The following is a 24,669-nucleotide window of genomic DNA, read 5'->3' as shown; positions in this document are numbered from 1 at the left end:
GAAACGTGCAAACAGTACAAACAGGCTGTCTCGTCACGTGAGTTGTTTCGTTTATCTGGATGGACAGATTACCCCTCCTGATCGATTGGATCAGCTGGAGTTAAGATATCTTTCTCGTATGAAGAGGGACAGATGCAGAATCAATTAACAAATAGGCAATAGGATTTCGATCGTTCCATTCGTAATTCTTTGCTGTGTTGCCTGGCAGTCAAGCCGCTTTTAACTCCTGATATCCGTGCTGACTACGCAACCTTCCGCTCAGCCCTGGCGCCGCAGCAGCATCATCAATCATCACAAGAAAACCCCTACATGACCCCTCCAATTTCCCCCCCTATCTCTCTTCCACCTTGACCGCTCGTCCCAGATCGTATACACTTCCACCTGAACCTATCCTGCCAAATTCCGCATTCCAGTTCTTTTCGTCATGGCGGGTCGTTTCGTTCGCTCATCAAAGTATCGTGCGTGGTGCTCTCCTGACCTCAGCATCTCCCTATCCCCTGTCCTCCTACATTACCCCCGACTGACTGCATGATATCCCGTCATAGGCCACGTCTTCGGACGCTCAACAAGAAAGGTATGTCGTGCTATTCTGTATTACTTACGCTGTTTGGCTTGGGCTTACACTTCGAATTGGGATTTTTAGGAACAATGTTATGACAATCTTCATATTTCCAAAAATGCCTGGGATACCAACTTGGTCAAGGTCCGTTCTCCAGGCTCCCATGACTTCCAAAACATCCGGGAAATAATAAACCGCACAATTGGAACTTGTTCTGATATCTGCCCAGGCCAATCCTAAATACATATCTGTCAACTGGGAAACTTCAGGAGGTGGCGCCTTCGCCGTGCTGCCCATCGATGAGACGGGCAAAGCACCAGACCGATTCCCACTCTTCCGTGGTCATACTGCCGTCGTATTAGATACAGACTGGTGAGCCAATCCCTTGATTATGCCCCCCACGATCAAATAATAACGGTCGAATTTGCTAGGAACCCTTTTAACGACTCTTTGATCGCATCTGGTTCGGATGATGGCAAGGTATTGTGCCCCCGCCCCCCTCTCACCCGCCTACTTCAAACGACTATCATGTTACACCAACAAACCTACAACTGGACCATCGGCTGAATATAGACAGGTCTTCCTTTGGAGAGTACCCGAAAATTTTACTCTGCACGTCGATGCCGAAGAAATTGCTGATATCGGCCCTGTTGGGAAATTGAGTGGTCATCCAAGGTTCGTATACATTCCCTTGCCGTCTCGCTGGTATCCTCGAATATAAGCACTAGGAACCCGGATCAGTCACTGACTGGTTATTTCATTTTGTTTCCAGGAAGGTTGGACACGTCCTTTTCAATCCCGCCTCCGAGAACGTCTTGGCATCCTCGTCCGGTGACTACACCGTGAAAATCTGGGATATCGAATCCGGATCATCGAAACTCACACTAAAACATGCGGAAGTTATTCAATCGCTGTCTTGGAGCGCAAATGGCTCCATGTTAGTTACAACGTCGCGGGACAAAAAGCTTCGATTTTGGGACGTCCGCCAGGAGAGGCCGGCCCACGAAACAGCTGGCCATTCTGGTGCAAAGAACAGTCGTGCTGTATGGATGGGTGAACATGACCGCGTCGCCACTACTGGGTTTTCGAGAATGAGCGATCGCCAGCTAGCCCTGTGGGACATCCGTGCCCCGCGTGAACCCATCAATGGATTCAAGTCCCTCGACTCCATCTCAGGCGTTTGCATGCCATTTTGGGACGATGGCACCCAGTGTTTATATTTGGCTGGAAAGGGGTGAGTAACAGCACCGTCCACGATTGTGGCTGCTTCTTTTTTCTTTTTTTTTTTTTTTTTTTTTTTTTTTTTTTTTTTTTTTTTTTTTTTTTTTTTGAGCTAACATTACCACAGTGATGGTAATATCCGTTACTTCGAGTACGAGAATGACAAATTCGAATATCTGTCGGAATATAAATCAGCAGATCCGCAGCGTGGTATCGCCTTCATGCCGAAGCGTGGTGTCAACATGCATGACAATGAGGTGGTTAGGGCACTCAAGACGGTTAACGACACTTACATTGAACCTATTTCATTTATTGTTCCCCGAAGGGCCGAAATGTTCCAAGGCGACATTTATCCACCCACTACTGGCCTCAAACCAGCCATGTCAGCAGCCGAATGGTTTGATGGCAAGGAGGCCCTCCCCCCAAAGATTGACCTGGGTAGTTTATATGGTGGAGAGGGACTTAAAGAAGTTGCTCCACAAGCGGCCCCCACCCCCGCCCAGAAACCCAGCTCTCCTGTTAAAGAAGCCGAACCCGCCCCAAAGGAGCCGGAACCCAGCAAACATGTTGCTATTTCCTTCAGGGCCAACCCTCCCCCGTCCGTAAAGGAGCAGGGTTCGTCTATTGCAGCCATGGCTTCAAAGTACGCAGATGGCGAAGAAGATGACAATGAAGCCGATGATAGCTCGAGTTTTGAAGAGGTCCAAAAGCCAGCAAACAGTCGCCCGCCTGCTATCATATTTTCTCCACCAGAAGCTAGCGAGCCAGCTCCACCGCCGAAAGTAGCGCCGAAGGTAGAATCCCCTCCAACAACCTCCCCAACTGAGAAGGTATGTCACACTTCTCCCACTTGTAGTTTTGGTAATACAGTGTTGAATATTTACAATTAACCCTCCGCCACAGTCTTCTCCAACAACCCGGACCGCAGATATTTCCGCTAGCGTGCAGGATGTAGTCCAGCGTGAGCTATCATTGATAAGAAGCTTGATTACAGAGCAAGGCCGAACAATTGCTGCTCAGACGCGGCAGATTGAGTTTTTGACGAATGAAATTGAAGATCTCAAGGTGAAGTTAGCCTAGCCGATGACTCTGTTTCTATCTACGGGATACCGAGCGTCTCCGCCAAGCCAACTATATACCACCTTTGGAATATATACCCTGGATAGTTCTGATCTTCCCAACCCCGTCGTGTCCAGGTTTATCCGTCAAGACGAGAATTGCCTTTGTTGCGTTCTGTTACGATAAACGTTGTCTTCCCCCCTGCCAGTTTCGTATTCCCCTACCTCTTACCTATGCCTTTTTCATGAGGTTCATCATCGTCTATTAAATAACGTTGTTTGTACAGTTGATTCCTATTTTCTCCTTTATTTAGCTTACACTAGCGCTTTGTGTTTCCTTCAGCAGATAGTTGTCAACGACGGAAGTCGAATTTCAAGGATTGACGTGTCCCTACTTACTTGCTAGCCTTTTTATTTACACAATGTGTTTTTTTCCCTCCATTTTCGAAATTTTTGAGCTGAAAAATGCTTCTATACCACCCGTGCGGTTTCTGCGCGAAAGTACTAGAGTTGTGCACCTCAAAAAAACTACCAGACAATAATGAATTTGTGACCCATTTTAACAAGAGCTTAAACTCCTGATCTATTTCTAGTCAAATTCCAACAGCAGAAATTCTTACATGTATAGAACATATCAATACAATCACAATCATATATACATCGCATAATATATAGATAGTGAACACGCAAAAAAAAGAGAGAGAGATATATATATATATATATATATATATATATATAGAATACCAACCCGCCAAACTCCAACTGTAAAAAAATATAAATATAAATAAATCACCCACGCCACGACTCCAACACACCATCAATCCTCTCCCGCACCCTCAGCACAGCCTCAGGATCCCTCGCCGCCGAAAGCACAAGATGTTCATCCGAAGTATACGTGCGGCTGACATACCCCCAAAGCGTGGACTGGGCTACATGCCTCGAAAAGTTCGCGATAGCCTCCCCGTTCTTCTCCGACACGAGCCGCTGCAGCTGCGTCTTATCGGCCGCTGGCATGCGCGGGTACTCGTGCGCCCACTTCTTCCAGATCGTGCTGTCGAGGGCCGCGGTGAGTTTTGCCAGGTCCTGCGCGGCTTGTGAGGCGATTTCGTGTGGCACGTAGATGCCTGGTTGCGCTGGGTTGGGGGGTTTGCGCTGGAGTTATTATTGTTAATTTAATTTAATTCGCTTTTGGCAAAAATGGGGAAACATAAAAAATGACTGGGGGAAGAGCTTACATGCTGCTGCACGAATATCGTCCTCCTGTCGTTGGCTGTACGCATCAATCTGCGGCACTGGCGAAGCATAAATTTATTCCCAGGAGGCACAAAGACATATCCCCTGGGCAGCTTTCCATCAACGAGAATCTGTCCGCAGCAGAAATAATCAGACCAGGTACTTAGAATGTAATGTACATGTACATGTACATGTACCCATGTATATACGTATGTATAGTTTACACGCGTGTGTTCTAAGAGTCGCAAACGCCACTTCACCAGTCAATTCAAGGCACACATACCGTTTCCCCATGTCTATTTAGATTGCGCGTAGCACTGGGCGCCTGTTTGGATGGAGTCGACGAATAGCTCCTGGCAATTATCTGCCGGCTGAATGTGCGTGTGAGAGGTCTCCAAAGGAATGATGATAATAATACATCATGCCCTGAGGCTCGTGAGCAGCAAATTCTTCCCTCTCGGATGCTGCTGCTCCTGCTGCAGTTGGAGATCGAGACTGGAGTCCTAATAGCAGGCCTCAACGACGACCACGATCGAAGAAATAAGAGGCTCATATTCCGCCGGCGATAGAATGGTCATCGGAGGATGAGGTTTTCCCAGCCCCTACTAACTAACGACACCCAAACCGCTTGATGGTGGTTAGTCACTGAACCCTTTTTTTTTTTCATTATTGATGAACGAAAGTCTAGGGATAATTGGCATATCACGTGATTTCAGATAACCAAGACTAATTCTAATTACATATATGCGCAATATTTTCCAGGAACTATTGTAGTAGTATCAGACGTTTACATTGTGTGTATAACTGGTGTCTAGTGCGGAACAAGTCATCAACTAGCTGCTATTCGTTGGCGGAGCAGAAAAGTGTGATTGCATGAAGTCAACAACCACAGAGAGATACAAAAAAGTAAAGTCACGAAACTCGATTCCGCGACGAGATCTATGAAAAAGAATTCAGGTATCTCGTATCTATTCAACGCCTTGAAATGCCCCCCCCCCCCCCCTCTTTTTTTTTTAATCTAACTACCCAGTGTCTACCAATAGGTTTTCGTTCGGCGGACAGAAAAAACCATAGACAAGAAAGAACATATTTCCAGAAGTCAAGGTGTCAAGTACATGAGGCCGTGTGGGTAACAAACTCCACCAACGCCGATAGATTGTATAGATTCACATAAAATCCATGACATGACATGACTAGGGATTGGCCTGCCTGTCTAGAGAATAGGCCGTAAGAGAGAAGAGACAGTCAAAGAGCCTAGAGGGGGAACATAGGAGCATACTTGGGTTTGAGAAACTCAAATAGCCAGGGCCTCGTCGCATTCATACATTCACCTTTAAGCCCATCGTGCAGCTTCTCGTTCAAGCTCGACTCGCGCTGCTCTGGCCTGGTCGCTTTCCTCGTCCTCATACTTGTAGCTGAGATGTCTGCCAACGCCTAAGGTTCTCTCCTGCCTACTCTCGCGACGCCGACTACTTCTACCATCCCGATCAGCATTCATCGCCTCTCGCCGCTGCTGTTCTTTTAATAGTCGTTCTCTATCCCGAGCCTCGCGCTCCAGGGTATGCGGGTCTTTCTCCTGGGCTCGCGATTCCCGAGGGTCTGCTGATTTCTTCTCGCGGTCTATGGTCTTTTTTTCGCCTGCCTCGCTACGCTTAATGCGGCGAGAATGTCGGCGATAATGGTCTGGATCGTCTAGGGATGCGGACCTATCGCGGCGGGACCGTTTGCGGTCTCTGTCACGATCCCGCTCTCGTTCGCGTCTTGATTCTCGTTCTCGAGCTCTTTCTTTATCCTTGTCTTTATCCTTATCCTTGTCTCTGTCCTTGTCTCTGCCTCTATTCCGATCCCTGTCCCTGTCCCGATCCCGGGCCCGATCTCGATCCCGATGTCGGCTAGACCTTTCTCTAGTCGTTGACTCACTGGTCCGCTCCTTAGTGGAGGAGCGATGGTCACTGCCTCGGATTGCAAGGTCGCGTTTTTCATCTGAAACTGATGGCTTTACCTTAGTGTCAACCCCATTAACTTCACTGGCGCTTGTATCATAGTCGCGATGTTTGGGGCTCGAACTTCGACTGCGGTGGCGGCGCGAGCGATGGGATGAGGACGTTTTATGGTCGCTTTTTCGATCCTTATCACGCCTACTTCGATGTTCCGTTCGCTTTGCAGGCTCCACTGAAGGTGACCGAGATCGCGATTCTCTATTACCCCGACGACTAGACACCTGCTCATCATTTTCTCGCCGGGACTTTCGTCGTTGATCACGACTCTCATCCCTACTGTGATCACTAGATGAGACGCTGAGTGAACGGGATCGATGCCGATACCGGCGACGGTGACTGGAGCGGTGTCGAGACCGGGACCTTGATGTCGACCTATGTCTAGATATGGACTGATCTCGCGACCGAGACGGGGAGCGACTGTAAAAATCTATGTTAGAATTGCTTTCGAGTTAAATCATGAGAGGTGGCTCGTGGCGGAAAGTCATTACCTTTGGACGTCCTTATCATGCTTGAGGGTTGGACCGCTTGCAGTCCGAACAACAGGGAACCCTCTACCATTGCGGATACCAACATTTGGTAGTCCTTCTCTCATAGCTCTGGGCGCAGCCGGTGCTCCGACAACTCCCATCCCCCGTGGTTCCATCGAAGTCATGTTGCTATAAGGGGCGGACAGCTGCGTTGGAGACGAGTGTAGCGTTTCATTCGGATGGGTGGGTGCATTATCGCGGCTTCTCTCTGGCATATTTATATACACTCCGCTTCCCTGCGCATTACCTTGAGCTGCGTTGTCATCATTCCCTTGCTGTGCTACAGCACCTACCTGGATTGTTGTCCCAGACTCGGTGGCTCGATCAACATGAAGCCCATTATCTGTAGGCGCATGAGAATCGCGGTGCTCTCTAGTGGGCAAGGCTGATTCGCTGGAAGCTGCATTTTCGGGCGATACTGCTGCGGGATCGTCCGTCGGCTGGTTCTCCTTAAGGTCATCTTCTCCGCCTGGACATAATTCATCATTAAACTCTTTAACATGATCAGAGTCGGGGGCAATTGCGGAAGTGCCATTAGCAAAGCCAGATACAGGGTCAATTTGGTGGTTGGAATTCGTGGCCATATGGGGTTGGAAGGAGGAAGCTTGGTTAGTGGAGGATGGGAAACTACCATGCACCCCAGACATAAATCCGCCTCGTCCACGACCACTAGGGAAAAATCCGCGGCCTCTGCCACGGCCACGACCGTAACTATGGCCAAATTGGCCGTGGAAGTCATTGTTAGGATATTGCTGTTGTTGATGCATGTGAGGATAATTTGCGTAATTTTGGGACATATTATATCCACGATATCCACCAGGACTAGGGCCAAATTCAGCACCCATGCGGTTCGCAAATGGATTTGCATTGAATTTATCTGGACCTCCATTCCACATATTGCTTTGACCATCCCATGTTCCATACATTCCTTGCCCTGCGTTGAAGTTCATCCCCATGTTCATTCCATTATTCATGCCATTCATATTCATCCCATACCCTCCAAACATACCCTGACTCGACACCATCGGATCCAGTCCCATCCCTGGAATTCCAGGAGGTCCTAAAAAGAAGAAAAGAGGATAGTTGTCAGCTAGTGATCGAAACTGAAAGGGACCTAGAATGTAAGGCGTACCAATTCCATTCTGAAATGGCATCATTCCATTGAATTGAACACCACTGGGCAACGTCTGCATCATCTGGCCATAGTGTGAGCCCCCTTGCCAACCGGCTTGCGGAAAACCACTCATCCCATTCACACCATATCCCTGTCCATTCCCAAAAGTATCTGAACCATGCGAGTGAGTTGGAACTCCGGAGGGTTGTTGTCCCGAAGTCCTATCACCTGAAGATTTATTGGAGTCTGCGTCTGGTTGGGTCGGAACCGACGTTCCTTGAGGGATATTACTTGCATTGTCATCAATCGTGTTATTACCGGGCTCAACCGCGGAATTTCCACGCTTTTGGTACTATGGTATTAGCGACGATTTAATTTGCAATCTTTGAGAAGGAAGTGTCCCAGACTCACCGCTCCATCGTCGACTTGATCTTTTCTGGAGTTGCTGGCAGCGTTGTCTGGTGTTGCCGTTTGAAATGCCGACTCCTCGGTTTTATCCGTTACTCCATTGGTGCCGGCGGCATCCTTTGAATGATTCACATCCTCGACCGCAGCGGAAACGACTTTCGTTGCTGCGGCATCATCTACCTGATCTAAGGAAGTAGTGGCGGGAGGAACCAGATTCGAGTTCACCTGGTCAACTGATTTGTTTGGTTCGGGTTCAGCTGTAGGAGCTTCAGGAGCTGGCGGACGATCCTTCTCTCTTTTTTTTTCCTCGGTTCGCAAGAATGCTTTGAGGGTTGTCCTCAGGGCTTTATTTGGTTTGCATAGATCGGCGGACAGGGGAGTATGGGCGCAGACCGGGCAACTTTCCGGGAGTGAGGCCTGGCCTATGCAAAATAATTAGACACGAGAACAAAGAATAGAAAAAAATCATACATGATTCCCAGTCAACGGGTGCTTACAGTATTCGCATATGGCCTGGTCGCAGCATGGAAGGCGGAAGGCATTTATGGCAAGCTTATTGCAAATCGCACAACGCAGTTTGAAAGGGATCTCATCTTGTGTGAGCGAGCTGCGGCAGGTTCATGTCAGTCTCTCGTTTACGCCTACCAACCAGCAACGGGGCTCAATCTCGAAGGCCACCCACCTTGCAATTTCCATAAGGCCCGACGCCGGATCAAGCATTGCCATGTTCAAAGATTTGAGGCAAGAGGTGTGCAGCAGACCCGAGCAGGGACAAGCAGGAAGAGAAAAGGCGAGGACAGGATTACGATGGAGTGCTGAGGGGGACCGGATATGTGTCGGAAACCATTCTGAAGCTAAGGATACAAGGCACGCAGCAAAAGCAGCTCCGGGTGTTAGAGTAGTTGGTGGAAATAGACACAGGACACGGGAGACGGGATACTCGACCGTGATTGCTGGTGAGAAGCTGTCTCAGGAGCTGGCGTTGCGACAATCAAGAGCTCATGGCCAAGTGAAGAAGTCCATTAGAGGTTTATCCTTGGGGAAAAAAAATTTCCCGAATCAGGCCCGGATTAAATAATTGTCCGGCGCCGGCTTCCACCAAATATTCTACGACAAATGGAGATGGTTTATATTAGGTATTATTATTTTTATTCCTCATGTGAGAGCTGGTTTTTAATGTCATTTCTGATGTACCAAAGCACTTTTCTTTTCTCAGACATTTTATTCTCGTAGCGCATCAGTGTGTTGTGGTGTTTGTATCACGTTGAGCGAGCTTCCAAGCCACAGTCCGTTTTTCAATAATACAGCGTAATAGTTGGGCGCGGCTCGTGGGCTTAAAAACACAATTAACAAATGTAACTTATGTAGTTATCATCACCTCAGCCATGTAAGCAGCAAAGAGGTGACTAACAGGAGGTTTCTTGAGATATATTATTGCTTTACATGATGGAGGCATCCCCAGAAAGGTTGAAGTGTTGGCAGTGCTAGGTATCAAGTGCTCTCACAAACATGATAATTTTCATTGATAAAGCACCAAGTAAAAGAAATAAAAATAAACTACTTCATAGTTGTAGGTAGTATGGAGAGTCTTCCCACGAATTTTAATTAATTATTTAATATTATTGTTGAATTGTTGCGTTGCTATTTCCATGTTATCATAATATACCTTTTTTAAGCGGGTGCCAGGGAAAAACAGAAACCTTGAGTTTTTCTGTGGTTGGTGGGGGGCGAAGGAGCAAAGGCGCGTCGCAAAAGGGATAAAAGGCTTTCGTGCGCCCGCCGCGGGACAAATACAAAATATCTCGCCTACTTTCCTCTTGCCTGGACAAATCCTGTGGAAGAAGCGGTGGCAATAAGCCCCAGTTGTTGCGTCGCTACCCGTGGACGCCTTTCCCAACCCGTCGCCCTCCCTCTCGTCACTGTTGCCACGCCCTCATTTGGTACCGCCCACATCCCGGACAAGCATTCTTCCACTCCACTGGGGGTTCCAAGCTTTAAAATTCAGCTTATCTTAATTCAGCTAGCCTACTTCCTCTCATTGCCCTGCCTTGGCGGCCTACTTTATATCTCACGTGATATAAATATCAATATAGGCGCGAGAAAGAAGGGTGATACTGGCATACAATAAATAAATAATCCACCGGGCACGCTTCACTAACAGCCTGCATTATCCGTTGTCGCTCCTAGACAAGCAGGTCGATACCGGGCGAGGTTACGCGATTATATCAGTTGCATACATATACATCTGCCCCTGCTGAGAGGCGAGCATTCCGTCTGGGCTGGCTTGCACCCAGCCAATCTCGGCCATACAAACCTTGAAGATCTACCCTGGGTGCTGAAACATAAATAATATACACTGCCAGGTAAGGTGTTTATGTGCGTTTTTTTTTCCAAAATCTTATGCTTTCCCGTTCTTCCCTGTTCCTTTTCGCGTCTCTCTTTTCCGGGCTTCTCAGCACTATACAGCGCCTAAGCTACATACCGCGTCATACCAAGGTATGCGCGAGTGTTTCCTAGTGCTCCAGAAAAGCTACCCACTCACAGAGTCCGTCCAAGTTTTGTATATTCTATATCCAAGCCTGCTGACACCTATGACCCCAGCGATGACAGACCCGGATAATTCGTACAGACCCCGATCCCCAGACTTTTCTGGCTTCCCTGGGTCCCTCCAGCTTCCCCCCAGTCCCTACGGACAGACCCCTTACCCCATCAACAGCCCCCTAGCCCACAGAGCTTCATACGACGCGTCTCCGTTCTTCAGCCCACAAGCCCACCAGCCCCAGCCGCAACTTCAACGGCCTACCCACCAACAGTATATCCCGCAACCTCTCGATTCGAACTACCCCCCACATATCATGCCCCCACAAACAAGATCGCGGGCCGCTGCTGCCCTGCAGCAGCAACCCATGGAGTGGCATGCGGCGCCTAAGTCACCACCACCAGAGAGCCAGCCAACGAAAATGAGAGGATCAGTGCCATCACAAGCTTCAGGGGGCATTGAGGTTAGAACGAAGTTTCCAGTTGCAAGGATCAAGCGCATCATGCAGGCTGACGAGGATGTGGGGAAAGTTGCCCAAGTGACTCCAATTGCTGTTTGTATGTCTCTCCCTATCCGTCCTCTTTCTATCCCTACCTGTTTCTCCTGCACGTGGACATAGCTGACATTATTCTGGAAAAATAACAGCCAAAGCGCTCGAGTTATTCATGATATCCCTCGTCACGAAAGCGGCGCAAGAAGCGCGGGCACGGTCTTCGAAGCGAGTGACGGCAGCCCATCTCAAAGAAGCCATCAGCAAGGACGAGGTTTTGGATTTTCTCGCGGACATCATTTCCAAAGTTCCCGATCATCCTGCTAACAGCAAGAAGGATGATGATGGAAGCGATCATAACGACGGGCGTAGGAGGAAAGGCGGCGGCCGTCGAAAGAAAGAAGACCACGATGATTTCTAGCGGCGAGACTTGAGTTTTTTTTTTTTTTTTTTTTTTTTTTTTTTTTTTCTTTTTCTCACCTACTTCATTACCTGAATCTTTTCTATTTTTCCCGGTGCCTTGCGTGTAGCATTATTGGGGATTGGGGCGTTCATTGGGATTATTTAGGGCTTTTTTCTCTCTCTTCTCCTCGGTTAGTTGAAGGGCCATGAATCGTGATATTGCTTTTTTGTTGTTTGTAGCAGAATTAGGCGTTATATTTTATATATCCAGGTACAACTGGTGATTAGCATTCCTCCCAGAGGAAGGAATCTCGGGAGTATTTTGGTTGTTTGTTATTTTAGTCTCTTTTTTTTCCGCGCTTGGGTGGGTGGGGTGGGTAAATTATTGCGAGTTGCCATAACCCGCCATAATAAATCATCCAAACTCCTAACTCGGGCTGGAATAGGCCGGCGCTTGTTCTTCGCCTATTTACCGCACTAGTTAAGCGCGAGGTTCCAGCCGCGGCAGCCACTTGAGCCCCTTGTTCAACGCCATCCGTGATTCAGGCCCAGATCTTGTCTCCAGAAGACCAAAGACTGTTGCGGGAAGATAATTTCAAAATAAATTAATACAAAAGAAGACTCTTGGGCGCCGCACACAGAGGATCCCGTATCATTCACAGCTTCTCTCCTTTTCAATCCCCCAGCGAATAATATGCTCTCGATTACGGACTGAACCATGGACTTTGTAAGGTTCCTTACCCTGATAACCTTCCAAGTTTAAGTCCACTGACCAATTCATTCAACAGTGGTCTCGTCTGATCGGGGGTTCTGGTCTCTCGTCATCAAGAGTCCTTCGGGGCAACTCCGCTGCTGAGCGCGTAGCAACATTTAAACATACGTGCAATACCCTCGATGTAAGAAGATAGACAAATACCTACGCCCATTCCCCGCCGACGACATCTTAATTTAAGAAGAATAAATCCATTGAGGCCCATGACAATTGAAGACACTAACACATGATTTCGTCATCTTTCTATTAGCAAATATGGCGTACAGCGCCTACCACCTCTGGCGAAGCTGCTTCCATTCTTCAAGTTAGAAATTGCCTTGAACGCCTCAATTCAGTCCTTAACGACGAGTCTCGTGGCCCCGCGCCTCATCCCTGTCATACCTTTGCTGCCACTTCTCAGGTTTACCTAACCGTCACGAAACTGGCACTGTCCTCGTGTGATCCTGGCGTCATCTCAAACGCCGCAGTCCTTTTCAATACATTGATTGATGCCGAGGTTGACGGCATTGTTGATAATCGGGTATTTGCCAGGGCGCTAGTCGACCTGGTTCGCAGAGCGGGCTCTGCTGGCGAGGAAGGGGAAGGGAGGCTTGTGGAGCTGCTGTTTGGAGTCGCGAACAATATTCGGTTACGCCCTGCTATTCTTCCTGCGTGGTTTTTCCCAAAGGAACACGGCAATCAGGGACCTGAGCCGGTGGAGACTGGGAAGGAGTTTGCGGGTGCAACGCGAAAGGACGATTTCCCGTTCTTCTATTTGTTAATCGACTATGTTCATCATGAAGGAAGATCGGGCGATTTCGCCCGAACGGGCCTGCTGTATATCATTGAGACGGCATCGCGGTCAAAGGAGCTCGAGCGATGGCTGATTGAAAGCGACCTTGCAACGCTAATGGCCACGGGTTTAGGGGCGCTTTATAGCCAATTGAATAGGTCCGTACTTACAAAAATTACTCCTGCTTGTGATATCACTGAATACCTGGCTTATATCATAGTTAACATAGAAAGCTTCTTTTCTTGAAGGATGACGAGAGCATCCCTCATATCGTCGCTCTGTCCGATTATGCTCCGGTGGAGACGGCAGCTCGCCCCAAGCTCGGGGCACACATGGATGCATTTCTTTCTTACTTGTTATTCTGGCAGGATACCATCGATCATTGTAAATCTGCTGAGGTTAACGACACACTGCTGGATCATTTTCAGGTCCTGTTTCTTCAACAGCTTCTGTATGCATTGACCCCCAGGACTACAAACGTCGATAGTTTTTTGCTGTCAACTGACCGCGATATAGTTATCCATCTCTTTTGGAGTCATCGGATGTTGATGGCGGCTCCACTTCCGCTGTTATTACCTACCTTTGCCGCATCTTGGAATCGATTGACCAGCCCGATCTAGTCCATCGAATTTTGCATTTTCTCCTAGCTTCATCCACGGGGAGTGAACCCGCTGCACAAATTCCGAAGCAGAAGTTACGAATGTCACTCAGCCGCCGCAAATCTCTTGATCTCCTAGCTTCGTTCGCGGAGGCTGCTGCAAAGCCATCGCCAGAACTTTTCAACTTGGTCGACCTTGTGTTGATGAGTATTAGATCGAAGAATCCCCCAACGGTAGTGGCTACCTTCCAGCTTATGACTGTGATTTTTCAACGGCATCATATATTTGCAAGCTCCTTGATCAAAACAGTTGAACCTCCTGAGACGTCTATGTGCATCAGGCCTATTGGCGCACTTAATGCAGAATTACAACACTTAGTTAGCTTGGCAAGATCAGTCATTGAAGACCCTTATTTGGATCAGTCATATCAAAATTATCTTCTCGATGCATCCGCAATTTTGGACCAACGAACCCCTATTATGGCTCTGGTTGGAGGGAAACCTACCCACTCCGCTCTGGATTCGCCCTTGCTTCTGCACACTACTGATGACATATTACGGGGAATGATCTCCAGGCTGGAGTCGTTTTTCACGAATAGCGTCGTGATGAATCTAGCCTTAACAGAGGCTATTACAAGTTTGGCATCTTCAAACTACATATCCTTGGATGGATGGCTCCTCGTCGAGCCTCGGAATTACGAATATGACACCGCGAGTCGGACCTGCGCAGATGCAGATGCGGAGGCCGATCACGCAAACAAATTCAGCCTAGCATTCGATCACCCATCTTTTCCTCCGTCGTCGGTACCATTGGTGCCGCACACTATCCAAAAATTGGTTCGCCGAGTCGAACAATGGCGATCGGATATATCCGATTTTGACATCCTCGTCGCAGCCCGCAGACATCTCCTCCGTTCCGGCGATGATGTGGGTGGCATTGACGGACAACCTGGGGTTAAATCATCTGATTCTTCCAACCGACCATCAGCGGACCGCCAGGGTCACCAACACCCGGCCAAAGTTGGCCATCGTTCCGATTCTCCGCGAGGTCGCAAGACAACACTTCTTGAACAGACGACTGATTCTTCGCCGCCGCGCTCGTTTGTAACTTCTGGGTCCAGATCATTGTTTAGCTCCCCCCTCCGCGATAACCCTCAGAAGCAAGCACCCTCGCGACCAGAATCAGCAACTCGCTCTTCGATAGCGGCAGACGAGCTCCGAAGACGACTTGCGACGCATATCAAAGTTGACCTGTCGGATGATTCCTCTTCTGACCAAGGCACAACTTCTGAAACTGACACGTCGACAACGTCTTTGCCCGATCATCCTGGCGATGATGACTTGGGATCCGGATCGGGATCTGGGAGCGCTTCTCGATCTAATAATGTAACGCTTGGACACATTCTCACCAACACCATCATCCTCTATGAGTTTATTCTTGAGTTAGTTGCCCTAGTGCAGGTTCGGGCAACGCTGTTCCAGGAAGTCAAGTTCGAGCGGTGAGCGCAACTTTTTTGACCTTTGCAAAAATTTACTTTATTGTACGTACCTGAATGGATGTTGCTACGGAATATTTTGTCGTGCAAGTGTAACTGGAAGAAATTTATCGATTGCATACACGCGCCCCGTTGATATGTACTTCTGTTTCTTGATCTGTCAACGATATATATAGAGATACATGGGGTACTTTTTGGGATAAAGGGATAGTTTTGTGCACCCGCCCCCCAAATGAATAGAAATAATTGGTTCTTCACGCTACCAAGTTGCCCACAGATAGTTATGTAATTCAATATTCGCCGCTCATCCTTGTACGCCGCTCGTGTGGTCGTGTTTGTCCGATGAACGGTTATTTTTCCATTGTGACAGTCAGACACCCGGCTTTGCCTCCTTTAAATCAACGAACTGGTTTCGCCACAGAGTAGCGTATCTCCCTCCCTTTTCCAGCAGCTCATGATGAGTCCCTCTCTCAACTATCGTACCCTCTTGCAGCACGAGTATCTGGTTCGCGCCGCCAATAGTGGACAGGCGATGGGCTATTACGAAGGTGGTTCTCTTCCTGCTTAGCTTCTTCAGTGCGCCCTGAATTTCAGATTCTGTCTCCGTATCCACAGCGCTGGTCGCTTCGTCTAAGATCAGGATTGGCGGATCTTTCAAGAACACTCTCGCAATCGCCAACCGTTGCAGCTCACCTCCTGACAGCTTGACACCTTGTTCTCCGACCCGGGTGTCGTAGCCGTCCGAGAAAGTGAGGATATTGTCGTGGATGGCGGCCGCTCGGCAAGCGTTGTAAACCTCTTCGTCGGAGGCCGAAGGTCTGGCATATCTGAGATTTTCCATGATTGAGGTATTGAACAGGAGAGGGTCCTGGGGAACCACCCCGATGACGTTTCGCAGTGATCTCTGAGTTACATCGCGGATATCACGGTCGTCGATCTTGATGCAGCCGGAATTGACATCGTAAAAGCGGAGCAGAAGCTTCATGAGCGATGACTTACCTGCCCCAGTACTGCCCACTAGCGCGATCGTCTCTCCAGGCGCAGCGGAGAGTGTGACATCCCGAATTGCAGTTCGCTTAGAGTCATAAGTGAAATTGACGTCCTTGAACTCGACGGTGCCCTCGACTGGGCCAAGGTCCGGAGCTCCCTCCCTGTCCGCAACGGTGGGCTGGGTCGTGAGCAAGTCCAGCAACCGCTCTGCGTCGAGGAGGTCTGACATGAGGTATCGGTATTCATGCGAGAGAAACTTGATGGGCCAGACGAGGAACTCCCAGTACTGAATCAGGAAGACGAAGTCTCCCGGAGAGGCACGTCCCTCATAGACTTCATGGCCGACAAGGCACGCAAGTATGAAAAATGTTGTGGGCATCATCGCCTCTGTGAGCGCTTTGATGTAGGCATCCCGCCTTGACCAGTCCTTCTGTGCCACGAGGTGTCCGTCCACAGCACAACCGAACTTAAACCTCTCGTGGTCAAACATGCTGAACAACGACACCGTCTGCCAGCCCTGCACAGCCTGGTGCATGACCCGAGCCTCCAGTCTCTGTGCCTTGTTCATGCGCCGTCGGTTATCAATGTTCCAGCTGGATGTTACAACCTCGAGTAAAAGAAACATGAGCGAGGCAAAGAGCATGCAAATGGCCACGGCTGAGTTAAACTTAAGGTACAGAAAGACAAACGCAATGAACATGTCGATGATCGTGGGAAGAATCTCTAAGATCGCCGTCTCAAGGACCCTCGTTAGCGCACCCCCTTGCTCGATGGCCTTCATGACTTCTGCAGAGTCTCTGTCGGAGTGGAACTCCATCGCTAAACTCATGACGTGGTTGAAGGCAGAGTTCGTGAGCTGTCGGTATGAAAATTGATCGATTGGGATTTTTGCGAGCGATTCAATAAGGCCCACCCCAGAGTCGCCATGCAACAGGCTCAACATCAGATAGACTGCTAGATCAGCGTACGGCAACTCCCGTTCGAAAAGTTTGTCAGTAACGATTCCCAGCTGGCGGGGAACGAGTATGTTCAGGAAACGGCTGGCGATCAGACACAACACGCAGATAAGAAGGCATCCCTGGATTTTAATGTCCTTCTTGGGCACCAGGCATGGCAGAAACACTTTAAAGTTGTTGAGATAGGTTATCCAGTTCCCTCTCTTGCGGAGCTGGCTGGCCCACGAGTCCTTGCGGCCACGCTCTTCATCGCCATAGTCTTCATCTGAATTCCAACGGTCGTCGTCTTCGTTGAGAAAAGAATCTGCCCCGCTCGTAGATTGAGAGGATACTGATTCGGCGCCGTAGGAAGATTGACCTAACGCAGGGTGGCCCGTCGCGTGGTTGAGTAGGGGCGCGGTGTCCTCCCCTTGGTCAAAATTCCTCTTGTGGCTAGCAATACAGTCCACGAAGAGACTCGCAGCGATGAGCACTCGAATCGAGGCGATAGCTAATAGCACGGTGTGCCCGACGGCCGCATCGTGATAAACCACATTCAGGACCAGGAGGGGAATGGCAAACCCGACGGTGATTAAGGTAAGACCGAGGGTTTCAGCAATGAGAAAAGTCTTTCGCAGGGCCGCAATCCAAGCAAAGGCGAAGAATGCCGCCGAAACTAGTCGGTCTGCACTGGTCTGATCGCGGTAGAGAAAAACGAGCACTATCTCCGCAACGTAAGATGTAGCGATAAGAGCTCGCGCAGCAAACCGGACGGCCGTTTTGCCCAATGCTAGTGATCTCTGAGGTGATTTTTGGCCATAATTGAAAAGAAAAGATCCGAAGATAAAGAGGAGTACTATCGCTGTGGATATTACATATAGCCCGTTGAGAACTCTTGAAATATAGATCATAGTGGCAACGCTCAATGCCCGCAACTAGCTAGCCACTGAAGTGTTGGCTCTCAGCCGCTCATCAGGTGAAAACATCGAACTATATATTTATCTCCCCCCTCTTCAAATCTAGTTGCTTAGATGCATGTGGCTAATAACATGCTCCGAATTTTCACGAACTCTGAGTCATGATGACTCAACTCATTGTTACACCGCAAAACTGCGGACTTGAGAAGCTTTCGTCATGTATACTCCGTATCACAGCTTGAAAAGCCGATAGATATATCCTGGTGAGTGAAGTGCCTTCAATATAAGTTCACACAACACATTCGTGACCGACGTTTCCTCTCTGGTTCAAATGATCAATTTGCGAATTGACGTGCAGTGAGAGTCCATTCTGTCAACGCATAGAATGTATGTAGGGAAAAGTTACATGCTCTTTACCTGAACATTCAGCAACAGCAGCCCACTTCCTGGAAACGTTGTCGAGGCTGCTTGCAGGGGAATTGGAGCTCATGAGTTCGATTCGAGACACACCGATAATCATTCATTTATATTCCAGCTGATGTGTAAGCCGGAGGAGAGGGGATCGGATATTGAATTGAGTTCTTAATAAGGTTCATTTAGTCCGCGTATTCATCAGCGATGTTGGGTTCTAGGGGGTCAGGTTGATAGCGCTGAATATATTTATATGTACAGCAAATTTGTTTGCTACCTGTCTCCGTTTCCCTTCTCTTAAATCGAAATCATCTCTCTAGCTTATTCTTCGTACAGTGTTCTCTTGTCACAAGCGACACGGCTCCTCTTGAACCGTCGACGTTTTGATTTTCGGCGGCGATCCTGCAGGACTGATTGCTGCCCTTACACTGGTTCGCCAGGGCCATACAGCGATCCTCTTCGACTCGGGCGGTTATCGCAATGTCGATGTAAACACGTGCACATGATACCTACTTGGGACCACAGGAACCCAGCCCAGGTCAGGGAGAAAGCGAGATTCGAAGTCCTAAACCAGTACGGGAGCGTCAGGATTGAGGATGTCGAGGTCACCGCCGCTAGAATGAGTAACGACTCCCTTTCTGAGGTCACCGACAGCAACAGCAGGGCTTGGAAGGGGAAAAAAATTATCCAGGCCACCGGCTCAGCCAATATTTTCCCAGATATTCCAGGCTATGCGGACTGTTGGGCAAAGCGAATGTAACTAAGCCCTTGGTGTCAATCAATGCTTTAATCCATTCCGATTAAGGGGCAAAACCAGAAATATTGACACCCGGGCCGTGTTCCAGTTATCATTGCCTCCACTGCAAAAGCTACGAAGACCGCGGACCGCCCGCTCCGGCGTTCTCGCCGTTCAAACGACTTCAATGGTCCCCATGGTCATCCATCTTGCTGAGAATGCAGCAACCTTAATCTCAAGAGTGACCATCTACACCCACGGCTCGGAGGAAGCTTAGCACTCAGATCCAGACTTCCTGGTTGGTGTGGCCCAAGGAACAGTTCAGGGTGGATTCTCGCAAAATCTCGCATCTCCGCATGGCTGAGGCTGATGGCAAGCCGGCAAGCAGGTGTCTCGCTTACCTTCGCCGATGGTACGAGTGTTATTATTGGATTCCTCGTGCATAATCCGTTCACTAAGGTACAAGGTCCTTTCGTTGAGCAGTTGGGTAATGAGACAGCAACCCTGGGCCCTGTTCCAGAAGTGGGAGATATCGTAGCAAATTTCCCTGCCTATCAAACGAGCATCCGCAGTGTTTCTGCGGCTGGCGACTGCATCACTCAGTATAAGGTGATTGCGGACGCCATCTCCAGTGGATGTAATGCTGCTCTTGCGGCGCCTACTCAGCTGTTAGCAGAAAAGTATCAGCATGAGTGGCTGGTCTGGTTTTGCAAGATCTCCTCGCCTCAGCCCCGTTAGCATTTAAACCGTTTTGTACGAACATGCAAAGAAGTGAATAGTGGCATTATATCTTTCGAGCTTTTTGTCCAAGTGTGTGTTATAAATAGCATTAATTTGTACACATCAATTACAACCGTGTTCTTTGTTTAGTAATATTCAAGATATACATCCATTCCATGGTAGAGAACAGAAGAACAAAACCAAAATTCTCTAACAAAGGTAGAAGTATAGGGTATCAATCAAACCAAAGTAGTCGCAAAGAAAGAAAACAATTCCATCATTCAGGGGTCACGTGTTATCGATTAGTAGTAAGCGGCCGGTGGCCGAGGACTATGAGGATCATACGGCTGCTGGTTTGCCTGATATGGCTGCACCGGAGGGACAGGAGGATACGATTGCTGAGGATACTGTTGCATGAGCGGGACGTTTGGACCTGGCGGGTTTGGCTGGACTGGATATGCATAGGATGCTGCTGGTTGTTGTTGAAACGTCTCCTGGACGACACCTGGAGGCTCATTGTTCGCCAAGGCAGGGGATGTCACGATAAGCACAGCGAGCAAGAATGACGCGCTGTAAAAGAACATGTAGAGGAACCGAACTGCGTAGTAGCTGTCAGGCGTTACGTACGTGCCTCTCAACAAGCGATACGTCACGATCTGCTCGGCAAGAAAGGTAGCCGCAAAACCGACGCAGGTCGCTGCTAGGAATGGGGCATAGCGGCGGAGAGACTGATGGTGGTGGGGGCAGAGAAAGAGTCAGTACTAGGCCAGCAGCCATGGAACACAATACACAGTGGATGAGGCAAACACATACGCTGGTTTTTAGGTTTGAGCCACGAGACATCGCTGACAGCAAGGTGTAGGCAGTTGAGAGCATCCCAGCCACGAATAGAACCCCAGCGAGGATCATCAGCCCGTTCCTCGCCCTTGCCAAACTCTCTAAAGCCGGGCTGCTGCTGAAGGAGCTCGAATATTCGAATTGCTGGACGGCTTCCGCGGCGTAAATGCACATCGCAATGAGGTAGGAACCGGCGAAACCGCCTGTCCAGAGGCCGTGAAGTATAGCAATTAGCCTTGGAGACATGTTCGCAATCTGGTGGAGGCGTTTGCATATCGAAACCATGAGCGCCCCAACCAGCAAGGAAATTGCGATAACATGCAAAAAGGTAGAGACGAGTGCCAGCTTTACAGTTAGTTCGGGTGTTGTAATAAGGCATTGGTCGAGGACGAGGAAAAGCAGACTCCATGCGTGAGCGCTATTTTTTTAAAAAATAAAATTATTTGACTTGGCCAGCTAATGTCGCCCTGCGGAAGCAGTGGACAGGAAGTGGAAGTATGCATATGGCGGGGGTTTACTTACCAGACCCTCGGGATGATCGACAGCATGAGAAGCCAGCGGCCAGGAGGTTTATTACTATGTTTAAACCTGAAAAGTTTGCGCGCGGCCACCCAAAGCAAGACGAGATCAATGAAGAGATAGGTAGCCAAGTATCCTAGATCGATCCTAGGGAGCTCCGATGTAAAGGCGGAGCTTGAGCATGAGGCGGACGAGCCTCCACTGAAGATGCCTCCTCCACCCCGTCTAGGTGCCATTGTCGCTGGTTCGATGCCGCCTGTGGGGTGGCTTTGAATGAACTAGAAGGAATTTTATCAACAAGAACTCGGGTCAATGAAGAAAGCAACGTGCCTGGGGACATGAGAAAAGCGTCGATGAATTGGGGGCTTTCTATCGTGTGCGCTGTACGCTGTATATATATCGAGCGGCCAAGGACGCCCAGAGCAGAGCGCACTGCTAGTCTTCAGCGGGGTGTGTGGTCCGTCCGTCCTGTGTTGGGCGGAGGAAAACCAAGCGGCTCAAAGGCACGACGGGGTCCAAACTCAACATTCTCCATTATTGCCCATTTCGACCAGAGCCACGTTGGGAACCCTGAAAGCATCTGAACTTCTGAAGGCGTCCGTCTGGCGTCGATCCTCTTGTTCAAGCTCGAAGCTATACGGAACGGCTCTTTTCGAGTGGGAGAGCTGCCAATCAGCATCAGACAAGCGCTCGCATCCCTTGCAACGGTGGAACTTAGTGTGATTCTCAGAATACGAGGGCACAGCCATCATCTGGTCACGACTCTCACGAAACTTGAGGCCATCATTCGTGGATTCGTGGGCAGGATTGGGCTGACCAAAAATTTGAAATGATAATGGTACAGTGTCACTGTGTCAGGCACTACTACTCCGTTATAAGTTTTGAAATCCCCCACGCCTAAGATGCCAAGATATCGCTAACCCAGAAAGAACCCAGTTAGAATGCTGCTTTTACTTTATTTACCATACGATTTTTTATTTGTATTTTTTTATTTATTTTATTTTTATTTTTTATTTTTATTTTGTCAGGAAAAAAATAAAGGCTGCGACGAGAGCTTCTGTAATTTGGGAAATAGAACCACATTTACCATTTCTACTCAGTTGTGGAGGAACGGTACAGTTCACTCATTCCAAACCTTCAACCAGGTCAAGACGCCAGCCAATTCATCCATTCTTGGCAACTATTAGACACAGCATCACTGTTTGGCGCCGTTCGTCATCGTGCCTTTATAGTTCCGTTATCAGAAGTATATCAAGCTTGCAATTGGACTTTTCCGCCTTCGTATACCGTCGCGGAGGAGGCGATCTATCCGCACTCAACAGCCCGATCCCATAAACCTACTACGGGCAGGCGGAAATCCGAAGCCGGCTTCGTTGAATCGCTCTCTTGGCCCCCTGATGAATAACTACTCTCCCAAAATACCTGGCCTGTCCTTTGACAACCACTGGACGGTTGCAATGCGCATCTTAGTTTGTCAATCATCAGAGCTTCCTCACATCGCTAACGAATCATAAACACAACGTATCTTTGCAGGGTTTCTATTCAAAACAGCAAACTGTGAAGTATTGAACTTGTTGCGGACTATAAAGGTATCGAGGGTGAACGCCATTGACAATGTTAGGGAAAAAAAAAAAAAAAAAAAAAAAAAAAAAAACACGCTCATTTCCAAGAATGAATCATAATGTCTTCATTTAACCGTGGTATATCGGAGCTCCCGGTGCCCAATTCGTTTGTTTCTGGCAAAACCATGTATCTGCTTCGGTCTTTTGCTCGCTTTGATTAGTATCTTGGTTAATGGATGCATAAAGCGTAAAGCCGAACTGCTCCAGGCAGTCTAGCACGTTCAAAAGAATCAATCGCGTTTCCACGGTCTCGGTTCCGCTTGCTTTCCAAGGATAGCCGTGAAACTTAATCTCAAAGGATGATTCGAGGAACTGGGTTCTCTGCACTTTATCGCCCAGGGCGTTGACCATTGCCTGGCATAGAGGCTCCGGGGCATCGATAAGCTGGAGAAGGTCGGACTTGTTAAAGGAGATGCACAGCCAATTACTTCGCGGGGGCGGAGGCTGCTGAAAGCGAAAAAGAAGGGTATCTGGAAAAGAGAGTGAGTGACTGTTTGTCTACTGATGGGCTTGCTACTGTCCAATAAGAAATATGCGGAGTACCAATCCGGGAAAAAGAAACACACAAGTAGAGGGGCACTACCTTTGTTCCCCTCCTTTTTTAGTACATCCACCGAAGACTTCAGCACCCATCCCATATCATACAGGCCTCGTAACAATCCGCACACCAGACGGCGCGCAGCGGTTTTCTCATCTTCAAACCAGGCGGATGGCCTCCAGGGATTGCCGCGTAACCTGATTTCATCTGATGGGCCATATTCTCGGGTGCTCTAAAGACCGGCTTTTAAGTCACCTAGAAAAGAAAGGGAAAAAAAAAAAAAAAAAAAAAAAAAAAAAAAAAAAAAAAAAGCACCAACATGCCTATCTCGGGTTTAGAGGTTAGAGGGTGTGGAAGGTGTCGGCTTCGACGAGAACATCCTTACCTGAATACCCTTGGGCCAGCATCCCTGGATAATTTCATAAATCCGAGTGACGTCTGCCGAAGAGAAACCCAGAAAGCGAATCCGATCAGTCATATGTAGCGACACGCTGGCGAAATTGGTCCGAAAAGAAGTAGCCGCTGTTGTGACCGGTTGTGATTGTGTATGGGCAATATCAAGTTTCGAGTCGCTACTACCTGGTGGTGGCGGCTGCTTTTCGTCTCCGCCGTCATACGCCGGCGGTTTGCTATCCATCTCTTTGGCCTTGTGTAGTTAACTATGCAAGAATTGAGCAACCTGCACTCGACAACTATGGCCCTACTACTGTGTATATATTCGTGGGGAGCCCGCTGTGGAAATACTCCTCCAAGTCCCAACTCTAGGCGTCAATATTCTTTTGCGATAGATAGTACGATCAGGGAGTCAGGACACCCGTTGGACTCTTGGAGGAGGCTTGGCCGTCACGACCCGACCCGACCGACCCCACCATCCGCGCGCTAATCGTAGAGGAACCGCGGCCCCCAGCGGCTCAAGCCCCAAAGCGAATAATAATAATATCCCGGTGACAAAACTGCTATTGTTGTCCTCGAAAATCCAGCCAAGGAGACCGCCGCAACTCATAGTTGAGCTTTGGATCCTTGCAGCAGGGAATGGTAACATTATTATTCAACTGAACTAACTGGACGGTATATACACTATTCAATGCAACCCCTGAATAAATTTCTCCCGAGGTCACCGCTCTAGTAGAGTAGTTAATTGTTAAAGTTTCCCCCGCGCTCTTTGCCAACCAAGGTTCTGCATGTCTGTCTTGGTTCCTGGAAGCGGCGGACAGGATGATTGATGTCCCTCGGGATCCCGTTTCTCAACTATACT

The 24,669-nt window shown here is 48.7% G+C and overlaps 10 protein-coding genes across 10 annotated transcripts; 4 read left to right on the top strand and 6 right to left on the bottom strand.

The window, feature by feature from the left end:
• Positions 1 to 66: 66 nt before the first annotated feature.
• BDCG_02484 (actin-binding protein) lies at positions 67 to 3,546 on the top strand. Its single transcript, XM_045418024.1, has 9 exons — positions 67 to 458; positions 546 to 574; positions 644 to 703; positions 789 to 931; positions 991 to 1,039; positions 1,137 to 1,234; positions 1,332 to 1,793; positions 1,908 to 2,610; positions 2,684 to 3,546. Exons 1-9 carry the CDS (start codon positions 425 to 427, stop codon positions 2,858 to 2,860), a joined length of 1,755 nt encoding a protein of 584 aa, XP_045274698.1. The 5' UTR covers positions 67 to 424; the 3' UTR covers positions 2,861 to 3,546.
• On the bottom strand, positions 3,323 to 4,742 carry BDCG_02483 (uncharacterized protein). Its single transcript, XM_045418023.1, has 3 exons — positions 4,355 to 4,742; positions 4,074 to 4,202; positions 3,323 to 3,990 (listed from the first exon to the last, which is right to left on the bottom strand). The coding sequence occupies exons 1-3, from the start codon at positions 4,622 to 4,624 to the stop codon at positions 3,628 to 3,630; spliced, it is 762 nt and encodes a 253-aa protein (XP_045274697.1). The 5' UTR covers positions 4,625 to 4,742; the 3' UTR covers positions 3,323 to 3,627.
• A 17-nt stretch (positions 4,743 to 4,759) lies between these two features.
• BDCG_02482 (uncharacterized protein) lies at positions 4,760 to 9,131 on the bottom strand. Its single transcript, XM_045418022.1, has 6 exons — positions 8,803 to 9,131; positions 8,618 to 8,727; positions 8,124 to 8,542; positions 7,731 to 8,055; positions 6,560 to 7,658; positions 4,760 to 6,488 (listed from the first exon to the last, which is right to left on the bottom strand). Exons 1-6 carry the CDS (start codon positions 8,844 to 8,846, stop codon positions 5,405 to 5,407), a joined length of 3,081 nt encoding a protein of 1,026 aa, XP_045274696.1. The 5' UTR covers positions 8,847 to 9,131; the 3' UTR covers positions 4,760 to 5,404.
• Positions 9,132 to 9,886: 755 nt separating this feature from the next.
• BDCG_02481 (CBF/NF-Y family transcription factor) lies at positions 9,887 to 11,592 on the top strand. Its single transcript, XM_045418021.1, has 3 exons — positions 9,887 to 10,483; positions 10,722 to 11,216; positions 11,305 to 11,592. Exons 2-3 carry the CDS (start codon positions 10,724 to 10,726, stop codon positions 11,568 to 11,570), a joined length of 759 nt encoding a protein of 252 aa, XP_045274695.1. The 5' UTR covers positions 9,887 to 10,483; positions 10,722 to 10,723; the 3' UTR covers positions 11,571 to 11,592.
• A 677-nt stretch (positions 11,593 to 12,269) lies between these two features.
• BDCG_02480 (uncharacterized protein) lies at positions 12,270 to 15,196 on the top strand (the record flags this gene model as incomplete). The annotated part of the gene is made up of 5 exons (XM_045418020.1): positions 12,270 to 12,278; positions 12,340 to 12,447; positions 12,574 to 13,253; positions 13,325 to 13,546; positions 13,612 to 15,196. The coding sequence occupies 5 exons, from the start codon at positions 12,270 to 12,272 to the stop codon at positions 15,194 to 15,196; spliced, it is 2,604 nt and encodes an 867-aa protein (XP_045274694.1).
• Positions 15,197 to 15,559: 363 nt separating this feature from the next.
• Positions 15,560 to 18,025, bottom strand: BDCG_02479 (ABC transporter; the record flags this gene model as incomplete). Its single annotated transcript, XM_045418019.1, has 1 exon — positions 15,560 to 18,025. One exon carries the CDS (start codon positions 18,023 to 18,025, stop codon positions 15,560 to 15,562), a length of 2,466 nt encoding a protein of 821 aa, XP_045274693.1.
• A 782-nt stretch (positions 18,026 to 18,807) lies between these two features.
• Positions 18,808 to 19,934, top strand: BDCG_02478 (thioredoxin reductase). The gene is made up of 2 exons (XM_045418018.1): positions 18,808 to 19,198; positions 19,403 to 19,934. The coding sequence occupies exons 1-2, from the start codon at positions 18,945 to 18,947 to the stop codon at positions 19,914 to 19,916; spliced, it is 768 nt and encodes a 255-aa protein (XP_045274692.1). The 5' UTR covers positions 18,808 to 18,944; the 3' UTR covers positions 19,917 to 19,934.
• Positions 19,935 to 20,200: 266 nt separating this feature from the next.
• Positions 20,201 to 21,490, bottom strand: BDCG_02477 (uncharacterized protein; the record flags this gene model as incomplete). Its single annotated transcript, XM_045418017.1, has 3 exons — positions 20,201 to 20,626; positions 20,712 to 21,153; positions 21,258 to 21,490. 3 exons carry the CDS (start codon positions 21,488 to 21,490, stop codon positions 20,201 to 20,203), a joined length of 1,101 nt encoding a protein of 366 aa, XP_045274691.1.
• Positions 21,491 to 21,775: 285 nt separating this feature from the next.
• On the bottom strand, positions 21,776 to 22,874 carry BDCG_02476 (uncharacterized protein; the record flags this gene model as incomplete). Its single annotated transcript, XM_045418016.1, has 2 exons — positions 22,390 to 22,874; positions 21,776 to 22,066 (listed from the first exon to the last, which is right to left on the bottom strand). The coding sequence occupies exons 1-2, from the start codon at positions 22,423 to 22,425 to the stop codon at positions 21,776 to 21,778; spliced, it is 327 nt and encodes a 108-aa protein (XP_045274690.1). The 5' UTR covers positions 22,426 to 22,874.
• A 28-nt stretch (positions 22,875 to 22,902) lies between these two features.
• On the bottom strand, positions 22,903 to 24,346 carry BDCG_02475 (uncharacterized protein). The gene is made up of 3 exons (XM_045418015.1): positions 23,800 to 24,346; positions 23,460 to 23,646; positions 22,903 to 23,346 (listed from the first exon to the last, which is right to left on the bottom strand). Exons 1-3 carry the CDS (start codon positions 24,049 to 24,051, stop codon positions 22,946 to 22,948), a joined length of 840 nt encoding a protein of 279 aa, XP_045274689.1. The 5' UTR covers positions 24,052 to 24,346; the 3' UTR covers positions 22,903 to 22,945.
• Between the last annotated feature and the right edge of the window lie 323 nt (positions 24,347 to 24,669).

The sequence above is a fragment of the Blastomyces dermatitidis genome (genome assembly GCF_000003525.1).
Source record: "Blastomyces dermatitidis ER-3 genomic scaffold supercont1.3, whole genome shotgun sequence".
NCBI classification, from domain to species: Eukaryota; Fungi; Ascomycota; class Eurotiomycetes; order Onygenales; family Ajellomycetaceae; genus Blastomyces; species Blastomyces dermatitidis.
This window is presented reverse-complemented; position numbering and strand designations above follow the sequence as displayed.

Excerpts from the sequence above, each read along its gene's own strand:
- BDCG_02484 (XM_045418024.1), top strand. The coding sequence starts at position 425 with ATGGCGGGTCGTTTCGTTCGCTCATCAAAGTATC. Across the intron at positions 704-788 it reads GGGATACCAACTTGGTCAAG|GCCAATCCTAAATACATATC; the intron begins GTCCGTTCTCCA and ends ATATCTGCCCAG. Across the intron at positions 1,040-1,136 it reads CTGGTTCGGATGATGGCAAG|GTCTTCCTTTGGAGAGTACC; the intron begins GTATTGTGCCCC and ends GAATATAGACAG.
- BDCG_02483 (XM_045418023.1), bottom strand. The coding sequence starts at position 4,624 with ATGAGCCTCTTATTTCTTCGATCGTGGTCGTCGTTGAGGCCTGCTATT. Across the intron at positions 4,203-4,354 it reads TAAATAGACATGGGGAAACG|ATTCTCGTTGATGGAAAGCT; the intron begins GTATGTGTGCCT and ends TGCTGCGGACAG. Across the intron at positions 3,991-4,073 it reads CGATATTCGTGCAGCAGCAT|CGCAAACCCCCCAACCCAGC; the intron begins GTAAGCTCTTCC and ends TAATAACTCCAG.
- BDCG_02482 (XM_045418022.1), bottom strand. The coding sequence starts at position 8,846 with ATGGCAATGCTTGATCCGGCGTCGGGCCTTATGGAAATTGCAAG. Across the intron at positions 8,728-8,802 it reads GGCCTTATGGAAATTGCAAG|CTCGCTCACACAAGATGAGA; the intron begins GTGGGTGGCCTT and ends AACCTGCCGCAG. Across the intron at positions 7,659-7,730 it reads GCCATTTCAGAATGGAATTG|GACCTCCTGGAATTCCAGGG; the intron begins GTACGCCTTACA and ends TCTTCTTTTTAG.
- BDCG_02481 (XM_045418021.1), top strand. The coding sequence starts at position 10,724 with ATGACAGACCCGGATAATTCGTACAGACCCCGATCCCCAGACTTTTCT. Across the intron at positions 11,217-11,304 it reads AGTGACTCCAATTGCTGTTT|CCAAAGCGCTCGAGTTATTC; the intron begins GTATGTCTCTCC and ends GAAAAATAACAG.
- BDCG_02478 (XM_045418018.1), top strand. The coding sequence starts at position 18,945 with ATGATACCTACTTGGGACCACAGGAACCCAGCCCAGGTCAGGGAGAAA. Across the intron at positions 19,199-19,402 it reads GACTGTTGGGCAAAGCGAAT|CAACCTTAATCTCAAGAGTG; the intron begins GTAACTAAGCCC and ends CTGAGAATGCAG.
- BDCG_02475 (XM_045418015.1), bottom strand. The coding sequence starts at position 24,051 with ATGGATAGCAAACCGCCGGCGTATGACGGCGGAGACGAAAAGCAGCCG. Across the intron at positions 23,647-23,799 it reads GCTGGCCCAAGGGTATTCAG|AGCACCCGAGAATATGGCCC; the intron begins GTAAGGATGTTC and ends GCCGGTCTTTAG. Across the intron at positions 23,347-23,459 it reads AAAAAAGGAGGGGAACAAAG|ATACCCTTCTTTTTCGCTTT; the intron begins GTAGTGCCCCTC and ends TCTCTTTTCCAG.